The sequence below is a fragment of the Talpa occidentalis genome, unplaced genomic scaffold, assembly GCF_014898055.3.
Source record: "Talpa occidentalis isolate TD23 unplaced genomic scaffold, MPIMG_talOcc4v2.1 talOcc4.14, whole genome shotgun sequence".
Taxonomy (NCBI): domain Eukaryota; kingdom Metazoa; phylum Chordata; class Mammalia; order Eulipotyphla; family Talpidae; genus Talpa; species Talpa occidentalis.
This window is the reverse complement of record NW_023601433.1, coordinates 31,164,687-31,187,355: the sequence shown is the minus strand read 5'-3', so window position 1 is coordinate 31,187,355 and position 22,669 is coordinate 31,164,687. Positions and strand designations below refer to the sequence as shown.

Sequence of the window (22,669 nt, the reverse complement as noted above, 5' to 3'; positions counted from 1 at the left end):
AAGATGTATTTAGAATTATTGGATATAACAAGGACAGTTCTGTATTAACTGATAGAAGACATTTCATCATCATCATTGCAGATATATACTGGCTTCTGGTTTCCTCATCAGGAAATGGAGGAAATAAAATTCTTTCCATAGTTCTTTTCAGGCTGAAATTTTACATTTTCTATCCATTCTCTGAACACAAAATTCTCAGATCTCATATATCTGTATCCTCTACATCTGGTGTATTGCATTTGTTCAGTAGACAGTTGAGATAAAACTACTCAGGAACTCCATGATAGCTGGATACTGTAAGATATCTGGTAAACGTTTTTGCCTCCAGACCTTCTCTCCACCAATCTGTATTTTAAACTTAGGGATTCCTCACATACATCCCCCACTAAAATTTTATTGAGCACTCTGATACTTGTACTACCCTTCTTTTTTAGGCTTTGGAATATTCCAACCCCATGCCTGGTCTGGTCTTCGGTTTCACCTGTGACCTCACTCTATGTCTGAGCCATTTAGGTTCACATTCTTCTAGGCCTTTCCTCCAGGGACATTTCTGTAATTCCAGAATGTCTAGAATTATTTCATATCAAACTGACTTGATATATAGTAAATATGTATTTTTTAAAAAATACATCTCTATAAACTATATATATAAACTATATATATTTGTTTATATAATTGTATATTTATATATTTCTTTAATTATTTACACTCTATTTGATTAAGAAAGGATTTGAGGGAGCGAGCTATCACTTAAAATTGACAGAATTAAAATCCCTTAAATCTCACATCTTAAAGGAGGATAAAGGTATAAAACATAATTGTCACTATGAACACATAGTGACTTCAGACACATGCATGCTTTGTAGCTTTTAAACTAATTTCTTATTCAACAAGAGACATAAGTTCTCCCACTCCATAGGCTTCGATGTTTGCACATTGCTGCTTCTGGGAGTTCCATGTGTTAATGTCAGGCACTTAGAAAAATGCCAGGCACATAGCCAGCGACACATTATAAATATTACCTGTGGAATGGCAATACAATTCCCGTGCTCCCCCCACACCAATATCTTTTTATTTTTTTTAAACATATCTTTAATGTTTGGCATTATATTCTTGGTGAGAATGTAAATTGATACAATTTTAAAAACCAAAGAAACCTTGATTTGACAATATACATAAAACTTTAAATGCATATCCTTTTGTATCAGAAATTCTACTTTAAGAAATATATTCTAGAGGTGCATTTGTATATGCATGGAAAAGATGTCTGCTGCAAAATTTTACAAATAGAATAAAATTGAAAACAATTTTTCTACCAACAGGAGATTGGTTATGTAAGAAATATAATAGTATGCCTGTATAACATAAAACTACATTATCATTGAACATTTTGAAAATTGAGATAAATATATCATTTGGGTGATTGTAGGGAACAAATAAGTTAGATTGGTGTTCTTTTTAGTATGGCATCTAGGGTATGGTATTAAGTAGAAAAAACAAATCACAGAGGTTAACTGTATAAATAATAAAATTCTAATTGCATGATATTAACACATGTTGTAGAGAAATACAAATTTGTGCATACATATTGAATGTTTCTGAAAGGACATACGAGAAAGCTGTTAGATGATTGCTTCTTGGGAGAGAGATCTCTTTTCTGATTTTGTATTATTCCTGATCTATTTACACATATAACTTTTATACTAAAAATGTAGTTAATATAAATGCTATTGATGATAAAAGGAAAGTAATATATTAATTGCACTTGAATGAAAATATAGAAAATTTCTGCGTCAGTCCATGTAAAAAGAATCTCTCTATATGCATGGTTGTTTTTTGGTATTTGTTTTAAATACATAGAATTATAAGGGACTTTGTAATTTATTTTTTAAAGATTTATTTTCTTTATTTATGGATAGAAGAACTGGGGTTTAGGTCAGAGGTACAGGATGGGGGTGAAAGGATTCACCAGAGACAGAGTGGGGAGCAGAACTGGAGAATCTACTGAAATGCACTGCTGAAGGGAGCAGTGGTTAAGACAGAAGAGATCTGCTGTGCCATGTGGGTTAGCTCCCTGGTGGGGATCGAACTGATGCCACAGTGTCTGACAGTCACTTGATAGTGCTGAAAATTTAACCGCTGCACCACCAGGGTGGCCTGATTTTGTAATTTAAATGTTCCACCAGTTACTCATGATTTTTTGTTTTTATTGTAGTGAACACTGATTTCATGATCAAGAGAAATATTAATGGATGAAATCTTAATGTTGATTTAAAAAAGAGCTAATGCCAATGATTTTTACTGAAGCTAATGTAATTATAAAATAGGTAGTCATGTATACCTACCCATATACTTGAGTTTGGGAGGAAGAATCTCAGATATATAGAAATAATTGGAGTTCAATAAGGTGTTTACATCTGACTGTCCTTTTATCCCAACTATCAAAAAGTTTGGTTGAAATATCAACTCCAAATTTGTTAAGCCCCCTTATTCTACCACATGGACCTTAGAGTTATAAGTGAAATCAGCCTCCTTCTTTTTCTCATCAGTGAGTGGTTTTATTTAGCATGGAGGAAAAAGGGAGAAGGTAAGAATGATAATCTATAACAATTTTCAAATTTGACATGTGTATATTTAATATGTGTTTTAGGAAGAGAGTGACATAATCTACAAAAGTAGATTTATGAGCCTGCTGTCTGGAAGACCTAAGGGTCTTATAGATACGGATATTCTCGTTTGGAAGGCATTGCTGTGGCATGCTTTCATACATCTTTGCTGACATCTACACAATTAATCTGGAGGAGGCTTGCAAACCAGGACTGTTTTCTCAAGATGGCTCAGAAATTGTTCTTTGACAAATTCTGTGAATACTCGTTTTGTGAAGATTCAAAGAATAAAACATACAATGTGGACCACTATGTTGTTAGTATGGCAGACATTACCAGTTTCTGAATCCTTAAAGACTCCAAGTATTCAGCAGTAAAGGATTTTTGCATAGCTAGAGCATTTTTCCAGTGTCTTAGGTTGGCAGGTCTTCCTAAACATTATAAAGCACTAGGGAAAGGCAGCCAAGAGATGAAAAAGGAGAGCATTGGCTTCAACTTACTCATATGAGGTATTAGCCTGGCATTTGTGTATACAGTGTTCCCTGTTTGTCCTACTGGGAATCCTAGAAAGCCATTTTATAAACAAGACACTTTTTATTTTTTCAACTTGTTAATTTTCTCATGTCTTTGAAATGATAATGATAGTCGCTAAGACAGTTTTAATGGCAATTAATTTTGTAACCGGTTTTGTGAGATACATACATATTTCTAAATCTGCTAATATATGACCATAATGCTACCCTTTTTCTCTCTTCTGGATAGGGGCATTAGTAAGAAGATATTGTATGTGTGGGAGGGATGGGGCAGGGAGTGTTGAGAAGAAGCAACATAGCCTGCTACCTGAGCATAGACTCTGGAAACAACTGTCTTGACCTCTCTCTAAGCTGTGTGAGCATGGACATGCTATTGCTCTTCTTACCTTCTCCTCTTTAAGAAATCTGCTGTTTGCCTCCTGAGTAGAGTAGAATGGAGGAGAGAAGAAAGTACAGTTCTTATTTGGTTTTGTGATCATAGGCCCTTTCACTCTGACCAGAACAGCAAAGCTATTGTGGGCCAGGGAAGCTGGAGAGAGGGTGTGACTGAGGGCTGACTTTCCCCACTGGGCATGTTGGAAATGACCAGCAAGCCTCTGTTTCTGTGATGAGGCAGATGCAACTCTCTTCTTGGCTAATGTAGCACCTTCCTTGGTTCAGGTGCAGCTAGCAGTTTACCTGGAGACTTTTTCCTCAAACCTGCTTGTTGATCCAGATGGCCCTACTGAATGGGCTTAGGATGATGCCATAGAGGTACTGTCTCCCAGGATCCATGGGAAGCACTCATGTGCTGTTCTTGGCCCAACGCAACCACGGAGGCCAGCCTACCCCAAGCTGTCAGTCAGTGCTTCTCTCATCTTTGTACTTCCGGGATGGGATGTCCCTGACCTGAGTTCATAAGCTCTCCCTTAACTGCAGGGACAGCTCTTCAAGCTCTCCATGAAGATTTCTTGCACAATGTTCTGTTTTGTTTATTTGTGTTTAAGACATAGGAGTATCCACTTGCCAATTTGAATATTTAGAAAAATATTTCTGGATTCTAGTACTAAGGGCTCCTCATTCATCTGTGCTATTTAGGACCTGTTCATGTAGTATTTCCAGGCATTGAGTGTAAGCTCCAAGAGGCAACATTGATTTTTCTCTGTATCTTGAGGACTTACAGCAGTGCTGATGCAAAGCAGGTCATCAAAAGTTGTTAAAAGTGAGAGAGGTTTTTTTTTTTTTGAAAATACTTAAATCTTAAACCATCTGTAATTCTTTGATCCATTGAGTATTGCAAGAAATTTTGAGTCTTAGAGTTTGAAGACATAAAACACAAGAAACCAGGAATGTTACGATCCTAGTAAAAGATGCAGAATAGTTTTTTTTTTAACAATAATTTTCTTATTAACAGTCAAATATTGATTGCATTTCTTCTCTGTTTGTATACATGTTCAGGAATTAAATTATCGAACATTAAAAATATGTTCAGTGGACTGGTACTTCTCTCAGAAAAGCCTGGTTCAAAGTTGTTTGGTAGTGTTTAAGTTTTCTACACTAAACACTGGTACTCTTATTCCACAAAAGACGAGGTGTTACTCACTCATGATGTGCAGAAATAATGTACCTCCCAAGGTGTAATAAGATACTCATATTCACAGTGCCAGCCATACTTCCTGATGTGTTTACATTAATGTTTTGTAAATAAATGATGTCTTTGTTTTTCTTTCTGGAAAGTAATTTTACTGTGTTCTTTCATTCTAAAATCAATCATCATCCTTATAAAAATTTAGATAAAAAATAAAAAAGAAGACGAAAACTATTTTTAAAGGTAACCACCTGATTTGGTGTATAACCTTTGAAAAACATCTCTTTGAATTTCTGCATAGTCTTAGACACACATAAGGCATTTCACATACTCACAGACACATGTGCACAATACTGTGTGTATATTCCTGTGCAAACCTCTGCACTGCTAAGACATCAGCTGTGGCCTTCCTCGCCTGAGGGTTTAGTTACCATGAGCTAAATTCCAAATTCCAATTTCATGGGCTGAGACTGGCTCAACGCTTTCCTTTGATGTCTGTACATTTGATTGGGGGAGGGGGGCGGTGGGAATACTGTTACTGCTTCCATGCTTCTTCTTTATTATCTAATGTTTCTCTGAGGTTACACATTATCTTAGCTGCAGAGCACTGTCTCCTCACAGGCTCATGCAGGCATCCATTCTTATTGAGTGTGTTTTTTTGACAGAATTATTGTGGTTTTGGAGGGTACCTGAGAAGGATCATATCACAAGTGCATGGTCCTTTTTTTCCTTCCAGTTCCTTTCATGCTCCCTCCTACTTTGTAATGAACAATGTCCTCCTTCAACCCAGGAAGAATAGTCTCACCCTCCTTAACATTCATGTGGCCTCAGCTTTTATTCCAGGCAATTACCTGGAATATATTTCCCCAAAATTCAGCCCCATGGTGTAAGAAATATTCAAAAACTACAATTTCTCTATTCTCTGCATATACTTATGTTGAATGTGTGCATTTATTTCACAAAAATGGAATTGTACTATCAGCATTCTTTTTACAGCAATTGTTTTCACTATCTCCTATATTGTGGGCATCTTTTCTTGGCACATAAACCTCCATCGGGTTTCAGTGGTTGTGTGCTACCCTGCTGAAGGGATGTGTCATCACTTCCTTAGCCCACGCTCACGCTGTTTCCAACACAAAACTCATCAGTGTGGTGATTTGTTTTCTTGTATTTCTCTATATACTATTCCATTACTTTAGAAACTCATTTAACTGATATCTTTTTAAATAACTTGATGAACTATAACAAATTACAGTTATCTATAAAGTATACTATGCATATGCACATCCGTAATGTTCAGGAGGATTCTAGTTTATTGACTTAAACAATTTTTTTTATTGAAAAAGACATTTTCAGAGTCTATTAAGATCATCATCTTTCACATCTTTGACTAATCAATAGACTTTCTGATATATTTCTGCCTCACTGGAGGAATGAATACCCACTGAAGTGAATGTTGCTAATACACTAGCTGAATATGATTTGTAAATACCATCCTTGAATATGATTTTTGTATAAGATTTTTATTGATAGTTTTCACTCTAATGTTGTATATGTATACAATCTTTGTTTGGCATTGTTAACAAAATTATATTATCTTTGTAAAATAAGTAGGGGTGCTTCCTTAGTTTCTCTAGTTTGAAAGCATTTAGATTAAGAAATGACTTATTGTCAGAAGGAAAAAGAAAAATATTGGATGGTTTCATTAATAGGAGGAATAGAGGGGAACCAAACAAGGATTCAGAAAAAAATAGACAAACCTATTAGACAAACTATAAATTGAGACATTAAGCAGGGGAGGGGAGAGCGAGGGATCACAACAAGGGAGGGAAAAGCACAGGAGACTGTGGTGATGGTGCATGGGTGACTTGGTGCTGGGAATTTTATGGGGACAACACCTGAGAGGAGAAATCAGCAATGATGTAAAATATATAGATGAGCAATGATGTAAAATATATATATAAATATATATTAAATATATAAAATATATACACACATACATATGTGTATATATACATGTGTGTACATATATATGAGTATGAGTATAAATATGAATATGCACACACATATACGTACGCACATATATATGTCAATATATGCCACTTTTTCCTAGATGTTCAAAAATTTCAGTCCAAAGGAAAAAAAAATAGCTGTGTTATAATTACTCTTTGTTTTTTTTCCTTTTTCTCTTTTCTTCTTGATTAAAGTGGTTGATATTTAGATTTTATTTTTAAAAGTCCTTGAGCTTTGTTCAAATCCTATTTGACTATTTTAACTTATTGTATAGATGATTGCTGCTATTTATTATGTATTAATATCTACCATAATTATTGTTTATTTCCTTTTCCTATTTTACTATATTTGATATTATTTTTCTATCTTTTGAAAGGGGTGTTTTTAGTCTATGTTTTTATCAAATATTTGATTAACATTTTTCACCCTGTTGCTTAGTAACAAAGGTGTTTAGTTAATTTTCCCCTAGGTATGGTTTTGACTGTGTATATTGGTTGTGTTAAGTAGCATTCCTATTTTTGGTGTTTATTTACTAGGTATTCTATAATTGTGCTATTGATTCCCTCATTAATTCAGAAATTATTTATGAGACAATTTAAATGTTCAAGTGCTTGGGTTTTTTTCTTTCATTCTATTTTTCTTGCTATTTTCTAGTTTTGCTATATTTCAGAGAATATGGCCTAAACTATTTCTATTTTCAGTAAATCTAATCAGCTTTTCTTTGTTACTTTTATTATGTCGTTTTCTTAAGTGTCCCATGGTTTATTAAAAAGATTTATTTTTCCATTATCAGTTTGTTTAAGAATCATCTTTAACATTTGACTCTAGAGCACATTTAATATCTTTAACTCGAAAACGAGAGGTAAAATTTAAAGAATGAGTTAAATTTTAAACAAAAGAAACTCTATAAAGATTCAAAAACAATCACGTATTTCCCCTAATTGCTCCTGTCCTAAGCCAGAAACAGATTTTGCAGTTTTACCTCAGCAATTCAAATGAGTGTATAGGACTACTCATTCTTCTACATTTGCTCCTGGCCACTTGCTCATGTGTGTGGCTCAGTTGCTGGCTCTTTTTGGGGTCTGCTGGTCCCAGAGCTAGAAGAGGGCCTATGTTGTTGAGTGCATTGGCTTTTAATTTTTGTACAAATGTTATGGGCACTCTATGCACAGAAGTGCTCTTCTCATGCAGTTGTAAAGATAGAAGCTTTCCTGTCTTCTGTCACTGTTTCTTTTCTTATTCCCAGGTCAGGCAACAACTTTATTTTGAAGAGGAAATTTGAAAGAAGTCTTAATTAAACTCTCACTAAAATCTCCTCAGTCTCACTGTTAACAAGGAGATTAACAGGCAGTATTCTCAAATTTCAATTCATTAAATTGCTACCATATTTCAAATAATGATTTTAATTATGACAGTATCTATTTCCCATTAAATATCATATTGTATAAAAATAAATCTCACCAACTCTTTCTAAATGGTGTAATTTTTTTTCTGAACAATTTTATGGGTATAAAAGTAGACTTTCTGTAAAATATTTACCATATTTGAAAGAAATTGAGTGATTTTGAAACATTAAAAGTTTAAATTGAGGGTATACATTGGGTTGAAAGAGATTATAAAGGTCATGGAGGAATTTTATGTAAGATTGGAACTTTGGTCAAAGAAGTGTAGCAAATACTAGGATAAGCAAAATTAGAATAGGTAACTTTACCGTAGGTGTTTTCAGTGTCTTCATTATGATTTGTGATTCTCTACATGGGAAGAAGAGAGTGACATGAAAACAATGGTTTTCATACTTACTATCAGTCACCTTTTCTAATCCCGGTAACATTTATCTCTTTGTATGCCTGTTATATATAGGTTGGAATTTTTTTGTTGTATTTTTTCGTTACCTTTTCAGAAAAAACTGACACTCTCTTTAACTTCTTCATTATATAGGTGAGAAAACTGGGGAAATGAAATAATTAAGTCTCACAGCTAATTAAAATCCATGAGTATTAGCGCCCATGTGAGGAAACTCCCAGGACACTGCATTTTTCCATTATCCTTCATCATGATCTCCTGATATGAAATATTATTTTCTCAAAATATGTTCTTTCTAATGAGTACTATTTTTCAGTTCCTATTAATAAATATCAATTCTTTTTTTAATGATTTGATTATACACATATGTTTATGTTTTAAGTATAAAGGTGTATTCTTGATACAACATTTTAGGGTTGCTACTAGTTTACTTTTGTATAGTGAACTGGAAAATCTCTTAATTGTGAAATCCCTTTCTCTTACAGCGGCTCTAATTAGAGGAAATCGTAAAAACTGTGCTCAATTTTCTGGCTCCCTCGACTGGTTGATTAGCCGATTAGAAAGATTAGAAGCTTCTTCTGGTATGTTTTCCAGTTATCTCTTTGTTATGATGTTTTACTCCTATGTGTTTTTTTTTTTTTTTTCTCTCCATAGTGTATCCTTTAGGACATAACACAAACTCTTAATTTAATTGCAATATAATTATTTTCCTTTTAATACGTTAAAATTGTCCTTTTTGCTAAAATCACTGGTATTTTCATTAGTTAGTTCATTAGTTTTGTTAGTTAGATCATGAGTAGTTCTGAGAAGCAATTTAGCAGTATCTTGTTCATTTACATTTTTGAAAGAATGAAGTCCTAAAGAGTCACTAAAGAGCCAAATTCCTATTCTTTTTCAAATCCATTACTCCTCTTGTACTATACAAATAACAATGGAAATTCCTAATGTTAACTTGTGTTGAAATCATTAGTTAGATAGATTCAGAAAATATTAATTTCCCAAATCATATAGCAGTATATTTTAAAGTTTTAGTAAATACTAGTATATATAGTCTGTGTCATAGTAAAATATAGGACATAAATGTGATATATCTGTTTCTACCAATATGTTATTTTTATGTTGGTGTTGTGGAGACTTATATGTAATGACCAGACCTGTTTGAATTCTCTAATATCATAAATTACCTTAGTGACACTCCAAACTGAATCTGCTGCTTCTCTATCTGTTTGCATAGTTGTATTAATTGTTATTCTATAGCACTAATGCTCCTTTATGTTATTTACTTTTCTTCTCAATTCCCTACACTGATAATGAACTCACTGAAGGGAGGAGCATAATTTCACTCATCTATGTATTTTCTGGGACTATCACAGTAGACCCAACAGGTACTTAATAGTATTTGTTGAATGAATGAATAAGTGAATTAATTCACTTAATTATTCTTCTTCTATAAATACAGAAATAATTTCATAACTTTTGCATGAAAAAGACCCACTTAAGGAGAGACTTATTGCAATTGAATGGATAGAAGAAGACTAGATGGTTGTGATCAGGAGGTAATTTAAAGTCATAGATTGAAATTACTGTTTCTGTGTCATTTGGGTAAATACCTAGGAGTGGAATTGCTGGATCATATGGAAGCTCTATGTTTAGTAGGTCAAGAAATCTCCACACAGCTCTCCATAGTGGTTGGACCACTTTGAGGGTACTTGCATGCCTATGTTTATAGCAGCAGTATTTACAATAGCTAAGATATGGAAACAACCCAAATGCCCAAAAATAGATGGCTGGATCAAGAAGACGTGGTACATATACACAATGGAATATTACTCAGCAATAAAAAAGATAAACACATGCAATTTGCAACAACATGGATGGAGCTAAAAGGGATCATGCTGAGCGAAATGAGTCAGAAAGAAAAAGAAAAATACCGGATGGTCTCACTCATAACAGGAATTTAGAAAACCTAAATAAGTGACCAGGTAAAAGACTAATCAATGCAAAGTAATAATCAAAATCAACAAGCAACTATAACCCAGAGACACACTACGAGGGCGGGCGGATTATGGAGGGGTGGGGAGAGGAAGAACTAGAGTCAAAATAAGGGGGGGAGTGCAATTGTATGGGGAATATAACCAAAATGAAAATGCATACATTGTACAAAGATGAAAAATGATGTAAGAATTATATAAAATAAAGTATTAAAAAAATAAAGTCATAGAATGAAATTTCAGAGATTAATATTTAGGAGGAAGAGGAATTTGAGTTACAATGAGTTCTAGGCATTGTTGGATTGCTGAGTGGCAGAAATAGAGTAGAGAAGAATATTGTTGAGATTAAAAAGTTACAAGAATTGTAAGATCAAGTTTTACAGGGTATCATGACATTAATGAGGTAACTATGAATCAACACAGAATATATTAAAAAAGGAGAAAATTGAATAACTAGTAGGAGGAAGTGATCAAACTAGTAGTAAAAAGATGATGGCAGAGATTGCAAAAGTGAGCAGACTCTTGGGTCAACGTGTTCAGAATTGTTGGCCACCTCTAAGAGATAGAAGAGTAGGCTGGTCACTTCCCATGGCCTTAGTGAGTACCTGGAAAGAGGAGCAGAATATAATGTTCCGATAAGAGTGTTAATGCTGGATGAATCAGCTGCCTCTTAAAAAAAAAGAAAAAAAAGCAACACAACAAAAATATCCAAGGATAAAGAGGAGAGAGAGCAGTAAAGTATGGAGCTGAACAGTCTTTAAGCTCTACCCATTAGAGTCCAAAATTTATAGTCTTTAGTTAGTTAAAAGCAATTCCATTGGATAAAAAATTGTTGTTTGCTATTATCTTTTCCCAGTACAGCCATTGGTTGCAGGCATTTCTACTTAAAATAGAAGCTCTGTGCTCAGGGAAAGCGTAATGAAAATGAAGATTAGGAAGGAGGCTTAGAGAATGCTTAACCTAACATTCTTATTTTAGAGGAAAGAAAATTGAAGCATAGAACTGATTTGAGATGCTAGGATTAATTGTTCTAGCCAAGATGAAACCCCAACTCCTTTTTTATCAGGCTTGAAATATGTTCAGTATAGATTGTAGCTTCCTGGCTTTTAAGGATCTAAAACACGTTTTACTAAACAGTTTTCGCGACCGTAGTTATATTTATGCTTTTAATGAAATGCTTTTTTCCCTTAGAGGAAGTGGAATGTTTCTTAGGTTTTGAAGACAGAGGCAATAATGATGTGCATATATATGTATGTATATGACTACATATGCATGAATATATTAATTTATTTCAATCATGCTTTATTGTTTACTGAGTGCTTACATATGCATCAGCTTACTTTCTCTCTGAGATTGCTGTGCACAAGTTCCTCAGTTTGTCTGTCTTTCAGCTGCATCCTGGATGCTGTGTGTCTGTATGCAAGAGAATAGCAGAGCCAGGGACTTCTTTATAATCTACATCAGTAAAGCATGATAGACAAAAGTCAAATTGGATTTGTGCAAACGTGAATAGAAATCTGAGGAGGAATTGACAAGAATCAGCAAAAGGATGTATATTTTAATGAAACAGCTTGTCTTAATTTGGGTGCCATGAGAAGTAGGATTCAAGGACAAGTTTGTTTGGGATGTCAGTGGATATGAGACAAGGTTGAGAAAGGGTGTGTTGGCAGGCATGTGATCTTCTTGGTTTACCTGGAAATTTTTTCATTGGGAAATTTTGGAACACTATGTAGAGCATGTGCCTTAAAGTTATTTCACTGGAGGGGCGAGGCAGTTGGGGTGTATATAATCTACTTCTCTCCATCACAGGGTGGTGCTATTCCCTGGTGACACTGATTCTTGGGCTCCTCCACCTGCCACTTTTTTTTTTTTAAGATTTATTTATTTATTGATATAAGCATTGGGTATTTATTTATTGATATAAGCACTGACTGGGTACAGTCAGAAGCGCGGGAGGGTGAGGGAATTCACCAGATCCAGAGCAGGGAACAGAACAGGCAGACTGATGAAATACACTGCTGAGGGGAGCAGCGGGCGGCAGGAGAGGTCTGCGTGCCTTGTGGGACCCTCGCTGGCAGCTGGGAATCGAACCAGCGCTACAGAGGCTGCAGGCAGCTTCGCAGCCCAGTGCTCAACCACTGCGCCACCAGGGGAGGCCCCTCCACCTGCCACTTTGATCAAAACAAATAAATCTTTTTTTTTAATTTTTGTTTATTTTTTCACAATATAAGATTCCTCCCCTCAGGTGCTGTCACCATAGTTTTCCCAACACCAAAGTGCCCACACACTCTACCTCACTCTCCGCCTGCCCTGTTATCTACTCTCTGTTCTCCTTCCTCATCCTTTTCCCCTCCTGAATGCCTCAGATCTGTGGTCTGCAAATGGCCAACAGACACATGAAAAAATGGTCATCACTTATCATCAGGAAAATGCAAATCAAAACCACAATGAAATACCGATTCACACCTGTGAGAATGGCCCATCTCAACAAACCCACAAAAAAGTGCTCAGAGGATATAAAGAGAAGGCGACCTTCCTACACCATTGACTGATCCAACCTCTATGGAAAGAAGTGTGGAGAGTCCTCAAAAGACTGAAAATGGATTTACCACATTATCTAGCAATTTTACTCCTTGGTATCTCCCCAGAGAGTACAAAAACACTAATTTGAAAGGAAACCCATGCTCCTATATTTACAGCAGCACTATTTACAACAGCCAAGGCATGTAAACATTAATTTCTTGGGAGTGGAGGAAGATAATTTAGACATTGTATCAGTCTTCATGTGTGACTATGTCTCTGGACCAAATTTAATTGAAAAGATGAAAGATTTATATGTGCAAGTAAAGTTGATTGAATTGTTTTACTTTTTTTTGATTTTGCATAGAAGAACTGGAGTGTAGACCAGAGGTGCAAGAAGTGAGAGGACTCACCAGAGACAGAGTGGGGAGTAGAACAGGCAGATCTACCGAAATACGTTGCTATCGGGAGCAGTGGGCGAGATAGGAGAGATCTGCTGCACCATGTGGGTAGCTTACAGCCTGGGGATCAAACTCAGGCCACAGCTGTGACAGTGCTGAGATTTAACCCCTAGGCCACCAGGGATAACCCAATTGATATATTTTTTGAGGCAGGGCTTTTCTTCAGGATGTTCTGAGCACTTGAAATGCTATTTGGGTATTTTAAGAGAGAGCTGACTTAAAACAGTCGGTAGGTCAGGAGCCTGTATACTTTTTCTGAGTCTTATTTTTGGTACAGTCTATTCCCCAGATAGTTTTGCAGTGATGAAAATATCATCAGGATTTCTTTCAGTCCCTGCCCACTATTAGTAAATTGCTATGAATGAAGTCCTCTCCAGGTTTAAGCAGACTATGGAGTCTCTGAGTGGTCTTGAATTGCCAGGGTTTATCATTCACATATAATATAACTTTTGGTACTTGAAAGTATGATAGTTTAAATCTTCCAAAGATGTCACAACTATTTCTTGTAGGCATAAGCTCATCATTTTTCAAAGGGAAAAATTTGTAACCTGTGGTATAACCTGTCCTAGAATCTTGTGTACCAGAAACTCTACTTCTTTAATATCTACTGAGGTATCAGCAATTGAATTAGAAGAGTGTGCACTCACAGGCTATTGTATCAAATCTACTGCCAGTGATACAGACATCATAGCTTACTTCTTTGAGCAATGACCATAATTCAAGCAACACTAATGATAAAAAGAAAGAGAGTTCTCCAGAAGAGAGCCTTGGAGAAGCCAATTGTCACTTGTGGTTTTTGATTTGGCACAAAATCAGTCATGGTGTACCCAGGAGATTCTGTGTCTGAACCTTATGAAAAATGCTAAATCAGAATCACAATTCCATTGGAGATTTTTTAAGGAAAATCTTTCATGATGGCAGTACCTGTTTGACCCTACTATTCGATACCCAATCAGACATTTGATTCCATCACTTCATTTATAACACATTACAGTGTGTGGGATAGTTGGAAAATTACATTTCTAGCAAATGATTTTTTTTCTAAAGATTGATTTATTTATGCATACAAACGCTGGGGCACAGGCCAGAGTCACGGGGGGTGAGAGGATTCACCAGAGACAGAGTGGGGAACAGAACAGGCAGATCGACTGAAACACACTGCTAAGGGGAGCAGTGGGCAAGTCAGGAGAGGTCTGCTTTGCCATGTGGGTTGCTCCCTGGCCAGCCAGGGATCGAACACGTGCTGCAGAGGCTGTGGACAGCCTCATAGGTTGCATCTTAACCACTTAGCAAATGATTCTTTAAGTGAAAAAATCTTCAACTATCACATATTTGAGAAAAAAAAATAACATTGAGTTCTTTGTGACATACAGTTGATTGATTTTATAATCATTTTAATAGTTACTCGCCTAAGCATATCTCTCATTTCCAGCATTGGGCAGTAAAACTTTATTGGAAACCTTGAGTAAGTGGCCTAAGGGCATCCCTGGCTTTCCTAGACAAATGCGTGTCTAGTTGGTCTTATTCCTGGGTAGCTTTCTGGGTGTGTGACGAATTTGCAAGATCTTTGCTTCCCTTAAAATTTACACATAGATGTTTAATTTTTATATGTTTATGGTGCTACTTTTACATTCTTGGTCTGTCTGACAATTCTGTCCCAATGGTACAGGTTAAGATTCTTATAAAGCATTGATGTTCACAGGTGCCTGCAGTGAACTTGTGTTCTAGGGCATCAGTTTCTCTGCCCAGTCCTACTGGTTAAGGGCCTAAGCCAGACCCTAGTCTGTTTAAAGGGCATGGAGGTGCAAGACCTAGGTCTGAGAGACCAGTATACCCTGTCAGCCAACATAGCCAGCAAAGCTCAATGTATGCATTTTCATTTTGGTTATATTCCCCATACAATTGCACCCCCCCCCGAATTATATAAAATAAAATAAAATAATGTGTAAAAAATAAGTATAATAAAAAAAGAGCTGTATAAATATGTAAATGAAATGCTTAGGGAAAATTAATATACCAGTAATATGCATTAAAACATAGCCAGCAAAGCTAACCAGGGCTAACCAGTGCTTCCCTCCTTAGAGGGAGCATGACTCGATAGATTTAGACAGGAGTCTGGGAAAGATTGCCCAAGGGCAGGCGGTTAGTTTGGCACCTACTTTTTCACTGCCCTGCTCTTGGAGAGCTCTCCTGACATCAGATCACACTGGCCCCAGTGTCCTGGGCTATTGCTTTGGATTTTGCAGCGAAGTGCAAGCCGTTCTCTTAGGACAGTGAAGAGAGTTTACACCATCAGCTTGCCCACCTTGTCCTGTGTGCCCATGGCTGTTCTCTATCAGGCGGCAGCCCCCCACTGCTCCCCTCCTAGCTACCACCAAGTCAGGTGAACTGTTGTCTCAGGGGTTTATTTGGGGAAGTCCCTCCACCCATGTTTCTGTCCTGCTCCCTTCGATGCTCCAGAGTTGGTTTGGAGGTAGGAACATTTGTCACTTTTGACAAATTTTGTTATTTTGTTCCTGCAAATAGACCTTTAGTGTGGTGTTCTAAAAATCTTGGTTAGCTAGAGAAATAAAAAAGAAAGTCTTCTCTCAAGGAAACCACCTTATGCAATATGGGCTAGCTTGAGAAAACCTTCTTATTTAAAACAAAATCATAAATGGTGATTTCTACATTTCACCTGGTCAACTTCTATGCCCTGTGGGTACTGCACTTAGGTTTCACTGTCAAGGACAAAACTACAGTTTCAGCTCTTATGCATGGCTTACTGATAAGTGGCTATTTAATGCTGGTGGCTGCAGCTTGACTTTGTTCATGCCACTTGGGTTATTAAACAATTTTAGCATTATCCTTGGTGAAGTCATTGCTCTGAGTCACTTGTTTTCAATCAGGCTTGACTGTGACCTGCTTTAGGTATGTTGTCATGTCTTGAGACCTTCATCTGGAGCTGAGTTCCTCAACTTTCTTTGCAATGTGAATAATTCACCCAGTCTTCTCAAACCAACTAGCTTCTTGATTGTATCAGCCTCTTTACTACCTGGACTTTTAAAATGGGGTCTATTTACTTGGACCCCATGGTCGAAAGAATGATGTCAATCACAACCCACCGGAATCTTCCAGCTTAGTGCCAAGTCAGGGTGTACTACTGTCCAGCAGTCCACCCTCCGGGTCTGTGTAATGCAGTAATTCTAATCTTGACAGACATTAGCTTGGTTGCCTTGTACCCAGCAGACAAGGCTACTCTGGAGAAAGGGAAGGAGTGTTAAGTCTCAGGACAGGTTAATGCAGTAGGAGTGGATGATCCAACTGAGGGCTATTGGACCTGCCCCTTATCCCTGGTCCTCTAAAGGGTCTCCTACCATTTCATCATCAACAACAGGGTTCAGCTCTGCCATGACTGCGTCATTAGAAATGCTTGCACACGTTTAGAATATTCTCCTGTTCCTATGTACTTTAAAGCTATGTCAAGAAGCATAGCTTACAGGTTATAAGTATGGATTCAGAATTAGACTGGATAAATTGCCAACCCAGATCTACCTTCATAGCTGTATGACCTAAATTCTTTGGTACCTCAGATTTTCACCTGTAAAATGGGGATTGTGATAGTAACTGCCTCAGAGGATTGTTAGCAAGCACCTTGAGTTCATTAAATTAAGTGAATTGAAATGTCTCCATGGAATCATAGGATCTTTTTCTTTTGTGATTACTAATTATTGAGAACTACGAGTTGTTTTGTTTTGAAAAATGGTATTTGCCATATAAAAATAAACTTGACATGTTCTAGCACCTAAATCATAATGAAGAAAGGGACTGAGAACTCAACTGAAAAGTGTAGCTTTAATACAAGGGGGGATGGGAGGCCTGAAATAGTTAGAGATTGGGATGCCAAACCTGTGCATGAATGTGGAGCTGTAAATTCATAACAAATGTGGAGTCCAAAGAGCTTAATATAAAAACTTGTACAAAACGACATATGTAAGGAATATATTATAAAAGATGTGTTGGGCCTCCCCGGTGGTACAGTGGTTGAGCACTGGGCTGCGAAGCTGCCCACAGCCTCTGCAGCACCGATTCGATCCCTGGCCGCCAGCGAGGGACCCACATGGCGCGACAGACCTCTCCTGTCTCACCTGCTGCTCCCCTCAGCAGTGTATTTCATCAGTCTGCCTGTTCTGTTCCCCACTCTGGCTCTGGTGAATTCTCTCACCCTCCCGTGCTTCTGACTATACCCAGTGCTTAAATAAATAAATAAATCTTTAAAAAAAAAATTAAAGATGTGTTAGTTCATGTGATGGATTCTTTGGATTAAAAGTGATCTAAAACTTGGGCGTCCCCGGTGGCACAGCGGTTGAGCGCTGGGTTGTGAGGCTGCCCGCGGCCTCTGCTGAGCCGGTTCGATCCCTGGCTGTTCCCCGGCCGCCAGAGGAGGGTCCCACATGGCGCGCAGACCTCTCCTGCCGCCCGCTGCTCCCCTCAGCAGTGTACTTCGGTCCCTCTGTCTGCTCTGTTCCCCGCTCTGGCTCTGGTGAATTCTCTCACCCTCCCGCGCTTCTGACTGTACCCAGTGCTTGTATAAACAAAACAAACAAACAAACAAATAAATAAAAACATGCCTCTATTAAAAAAAATTAAAAAAAATAAAAAAAAATTAAAAAAAAATTAAAAAAAAAAGTGATCTAAAACTTGCAGGAAGCCTGAGCCTGACTGCTGTCTGAGGAAAGGGAGTGTTTGCTGAGGTGCATCAGGGCCGGTGTGAACATGAATGTTCACTCATGAAGTGGCTCCAAAAGATCTTCTTGTCATGAGACTCCTTGTGTCTGTGTCCCCAGCCTAACTTTGACCAGAAAGGCATTGAACTTAAGATAAGATGCAAGAAGAGGGGTGGGAAAAAGACTAATAAGAGTTCCCTGGTAAAATTGGGTAATGCAGCTTATAGAGATAAGGTTTTTCCGTGTCGACACTGTTAGAGCTCTGCACAGAGAATTTCATATGGAAAAGCATAACAATAGCAAACACTTGTACAAATCTTTCTGTGGCCAGACACTATTCTGAGCCCTTTAAATATATTAGCTCACTTAATCCTCATTATAACTTTAAGGTGACAGTTATTAGTATCTCCATTTCACACATGGGAAACTAAGGCACAAGAAATTACTTTTCCAGGGTCACACAGGATATATGCAGCTAAGTCAGATCTTGAACCCCGGCCATCTGGCTCTAAATTCTGTACCCCATCCCTATATGATGTATGTGCCTCATGTGGGGAAGCAGATGATTGAGTATGCCTTGTGGTATTATTTTAATGTCAGCAGGAGACTAATAACTCTTTCATGTACGTAAGCAGGCTCAGTTGATATAGGTTCATAGAATTTCTGAACTGGAAGTGATTTTTGGAGGGATCCTGACCCAGCCGGCCTCTCTTGGCATTACTGTGCTATGTCCTCTCCCTTGTTTGCTTGTGAACCATGTCCCTCAGTGCAGGTTTAGAAGTGAATGACATAAAATACTCATGCCATTTGTGGCAACATGGATGGAGAGGGAAGGGATAATTCTAAGTGAAATGAGCCAGAAGGAGAAAGATAAATACCAGATGGCTTTACTTATATGTGGGATCTAGAGAAACCAAACAAAGGATCACACAAAGACAAACTGTAAAGCTGACCCTTGAAAGCTGTCCATAGATCAGGAGGGGAAGAGAAGGAAGAGGTGAGCATAGCGAAGGGGAGTGGGGGAGGCGAGAGTGCCGTGGAGGGTGGTGGATCCTATACTGTGAAAAAGTAAACAAGGATGAATTTAATCTCCTGAGGAAGTAGAGATACCAGAGTGGCCCTGAAGGCAGAACCCTGACATTTCCAGCATATATAATAATATATAATGTTTGGATAAACATGCTTATACCCAAATCTCTCATTTAAATGGCTAATTTCTTTTTATTAATTTTTTTAATTTTATATATTTTTTACATCATTTTTCATTTTTTGCATAATGTATGCATTTTCATCTTGGTTATAGTCCCCATACAATTCCCCCCCACCCCTTGTTTTGATCCTACTCCGAACTGTGTGGGTGGACTCACTGGTTCTTGGTTGAATTTATCCAGTGTGGGCACAGGCAGGAAATCCTGGAAAGAGGGAGGTTACACTTCCATTATGAAGCAATCCTAAGTGTTGGGTGCTTTTCTCTACAATGAGCGGCAGCTCCTTTTACAAATTACTCTGTTAGAGAAATAGGACAGTCTCCGGAGTAGTATCTGCTCAAGTCCTTGGCCCTTATGCCCAGAAGGAGTAATGGGTTCATATTGTTTTAAATTCCTGGTACCATCCCTAGTTAGTTCCTTTTACCATGTGTACACCTTCTATTAAAGCCTTTGCAATTGTTAAAAAAAAGGATGTTTAAAAAAAAAGTAAAATAAATAAATTAAATAAATACTACATTTCCCTATATGACAAACTTTTTTAAAGTCTCTACATAGTTGTACTTTTTGATATTCTGATGTCTTGAGCAATTTGCTTTGCTTCCTAAGAATATATACAACTTAAATACATTTTAAGTTGTACTTTTCTCTGTACGTATTGCTTTATCTCTGGACCACATACTATTCTGCACATAATTTCCTATATGGAATCACTGGTTTTCTTAACAATGTAATGGGTAACCTTTCTCCTCCCGCTTTTCCCACACTTGCTAAGTGTCAGAATTAGGTTTTTCTGTGCATCTTTGTTTTGTTTTGTTTTGTTTTGTTTTGTTTTTTGGAGTTATTGGAAATGATACATGTGGTTTGTCCTCATATTACAAAATAACTTTTAAAATTGATACAAACCTCAGACAGATGTTATTTTACATTTCTGCTCAAAATAATAATCTTAACAAATATTTTCTGCTTTGAAAAAGGTATTTTTTTGAAGAACTGATTAAGTTGTATTTCTCATGTTTTAGAGGATCTATCTTACAGATGCTCAAATGTATATTTCTTTGAAAAATTATATAAAGGGCTTTGGAGAAAAGAATTACATTTGCCATTATTTCTGTAGCTACTAATATTTTGCAGAGATACATAGTTGTTGGATTTTTTTTTTTTAAAACATCAGACTGCATTGTATGGCCAAAGAAATCATTGTATGGCCCAAAGTGAATTTAGGGCATTATGCTGAGAATCTCAGATATATTACTTCTCTGGATTCCCACAGCACTGTCTACAGTAGGTTCAATTGTAATTTGCATGTTACAGATAAAGAATCTGAGGCTAGAAGCTCACTGATAACTTTTCAGAGTCAAATGGAAGTCATGGAACTAGGATTGAATTTATGTGTTCTATAAACTCCACAAAAGTAGGGGCTATATCAATTTTTGCTCATTTTACTCATACCCAGGATTTAACACAATGAATGGCCCATTTTAGGTATTCAATGATCAATGAAAAAATAAATGGAATATAATCTATGAGAAAATAGCAAGGTAAGAATATCTCAAAGTATTTATAATCTTGTCTGGCATTCAGGAGTCTGGGATCTTTAAGATGTGCCAATTTATACAAACACATGTTTGTATAGCGTAAAATATCTAATTCTTTAAACTGTTGTATCATGAACTGCCTTTAATTGACATTTCCTCCTTTTTTTTTAGCTGTCCTTTTACTTCTGTAGTTTCCCTATCTTTTGTAAGTCATTCCTCCCTAAATTGAAGGCATCAAATCATCCAAGGCTTAATTAAAGCTGAATAGTACATTATAATTACATTGCTCATTTTATGTGTTCTCTAAGCTAATTTACCCCAGGAAACCTAAGACTCATATTCATTTTGTCTTCAAATAAAATACTCTAGGTCAGTCATTTTTGTGTGTTTATTTTGCTAATGCATCTATGATATTCTTTCTAGATAGGAAGAACAAGATGATATGCCTCCATCTTTCATTAATTTTACTCTCATTTTCCCAATTGTGTCAAATTGCGCTATATATTTTTATTTTATTTTATGTATTTTTACATCATTTTTCATTTTTGCACACTGCATGCATTTTCATCTTCGTTATATTCCCCATACAATTTCCACACCCCTTATTTTGACCCTAATCCCTCCTCCCCTCCAGCCTCACCCCACCCCCAGTGTGTCTCTGGTTTATAGTTGCTTGTTGATTTTGATTTTATTATAATTAGTCTTTTTCCTGGTCCCTTATTTAGATTTTATAAATTCCTGCCATGAGTGAGACCATCAGGTGTTTTACTTTTTCTTTCTGGCTTATTTTGCTGAGCATGATCCCCTCCAGCTCCAAATTGTGCTATATTTTAATCTCACCTGTTACTTTTTTCTCTCCTCACCTTTGTTAGTTCAAGATTTAATGAGCTTATTGCCTTTTCTAGCCTCAAAAACCATTTAAAATTTTGAAACACACTTAATTATAAATTATTCCAGTTTGGCTTGAGACAACAACTCTTGAGATTGTTAACTTTGTTCCTTTATATATTTTAATATAGTTATTAATATAGTCCATTTTTCTTTCTCTATTTGTGTGAGATATAGAAAGCATATTTAGGGTAACATTTATTTTACAAGTTAGTCCTCCGGTAAGGAAAGAAAGTAAAATATATATTGCTTCATTTTCTTTTCTATTTGTTTAAAAGAATTGATAAATTCATCAATTTTATCTGTAATTGAAACTCAAATCATTACTTGACATTAGATTCATACTCATTTCAAATAAACAATTATTTCAGCTCCAAAAATTTGTTTCTATTTATGACATGCAAAATTCACTGTGAACATTAAAAAGTTGTGTTGTAATTATGCTACATGCTATCTTTGACTTGAAAAAAATTATTAAAGTAATTTTGCATTGTAATAGTTTATACATATATGGGTTTCAGATGTGCATCACTTTAAATTAACATTTATACTGCAGTAAGTACAGTACAGTCAGTTCACCATTAAGAATCCAGTTCTTTTTCCTTACACTTGACCCCTTTTTACCCACATGCATTCCCTTTTGGTATCGACTGATTTGGCCTCATTTATTTTTGTTTTATTTGCCTCATTCCTTGTGTTGGTTGCTTATGTACCACATATTTGTGATATCATGTGGTGTTTTTTCTCCTGATCTATTCCACTAAGCAAACACCCTCCATCTTTCTGCAAATAGCAGGATTTCATTTTTTTTTTTTAATCTCTGAGTGGTATTTTAGTG

The 22,669-nt window shown here is 36.5% G+C and overlaps 1 protein-coding gene across 1 annotated transcript in view; it reads left to right on the top strand.

The window, feature by feature from the left end:
• Positions 1-22,669, top strand: part of RYR2 (ryanodine receptor 2) — a 697,569-nt gene that overhangs the window by 378,128 nt on the left and 296,772 nt on the right. The window contains exon 16 of the mRNA XM_054694896.1: positions 9,008-9,103. Within this exon, the coding sequence (XP_054550871.1) occupies positions 9,008-9,103 (96 nt within the window). The remainder of the gene's footprint in view (positions 1-9,007; positions 9,104-22,669) is intronic.